The 837-nt window shown below is 44.2% G+C and overlaps 1 protein-coding gene across 1 annotated transcript; it reads left to right on the top strand.

The window, feature by feature from the left end:
• Positions 1–301: 301 nt before the first annotated feature.
• Positions 302–463, top strand: SARC_16552 (hypothetical protein; the record flags this gene model as incomplete). Its single annotated transcript, XM_014289345.1, has 1 exon — positions 302–463. A coding segment is annotated over one exon (162 nt), but the record flags the coding sequence as incomplete, so codon positions are not given.
• Positions 464–837: the final 374 nt, after the last annotated feature.

Below are 837 nucleotides of genomic sequence, written 5' to 3'. Positions count from 1 at the left end.
TTCTGGGTCTTGTCAACAGGTGCCTGCCTACACATATATACCACACATACACACACAATACATATAGCCTCATATTCCGACTTATGGGTCTTGTCAACTGGTGCTTGCCTACACATATATACCACACACACACACACTATACATATAGCCTCATATTCTCACTTCTGGGTCTTGTCAACTGGCGCCTGCCTACACATATATATCACACATACACACACTATACATATAGCCTCATATTCCCACTTCTGGGTCTTATCAACAGGTGCCTGCCTACGTTGGTGACGAGCCTGCCGGCTTTGCGATGGACAATGAGGAACAAGTGCCGTCACAGACCGCTCAGGCATTGACCATTGAGTCCTCTGAGGCGCAGGAAGCACGAGACGAGGACGAGTATGAAGCTGCCACAAGCAAGCGCACAGAGACCATGATCAAGCACTTGCAGGCGAACTTCAAGGTTAAGGAGGTGCGTGGGTGGGATCGGCTGTGTGTAGTACTAAACTGTGCTGCAGTTTGATTTTAATCACTGTACGGTGCTGTTCTTTGCATTACGATGCAGAACTTTCCCGGCTTTTTCTTTACCTTACTATACCAAACTTTTCTTTATCTTACTAAACTGAACTTTTCTGCATCTTACTATACTGCGCTTTTACATTTCTATACTATACTGTACTTTACAGTACTGTACCGAACTTATCTTTGCCTACCTATACGATTTCTTGTATCCCTCTACCATACTTGATACTATACTTCACCTTGTCTTGCTTACCATGGCTGTTGTTCACATATCTTTCACACCGTTACTCAAATGCACGGTACAATACCATCCTATACCGTAGT

Source organism: Sphaeroforma arctica (assembly GCF_001186125.1).
Source record: "Sphaeroforma arctica JP610 unplaced genomic scaffold supercont1.8353, whole genome shotgun sequence".
Taxonomy (NCBI): Eukaryota; class Ichthyosporea; order Ichthyophonida; genus Sphaeroforma; species Sphaeroforma arctica.
This window is presented reverse-complemented; position numbering and strand designations above follow the sequence as displayed.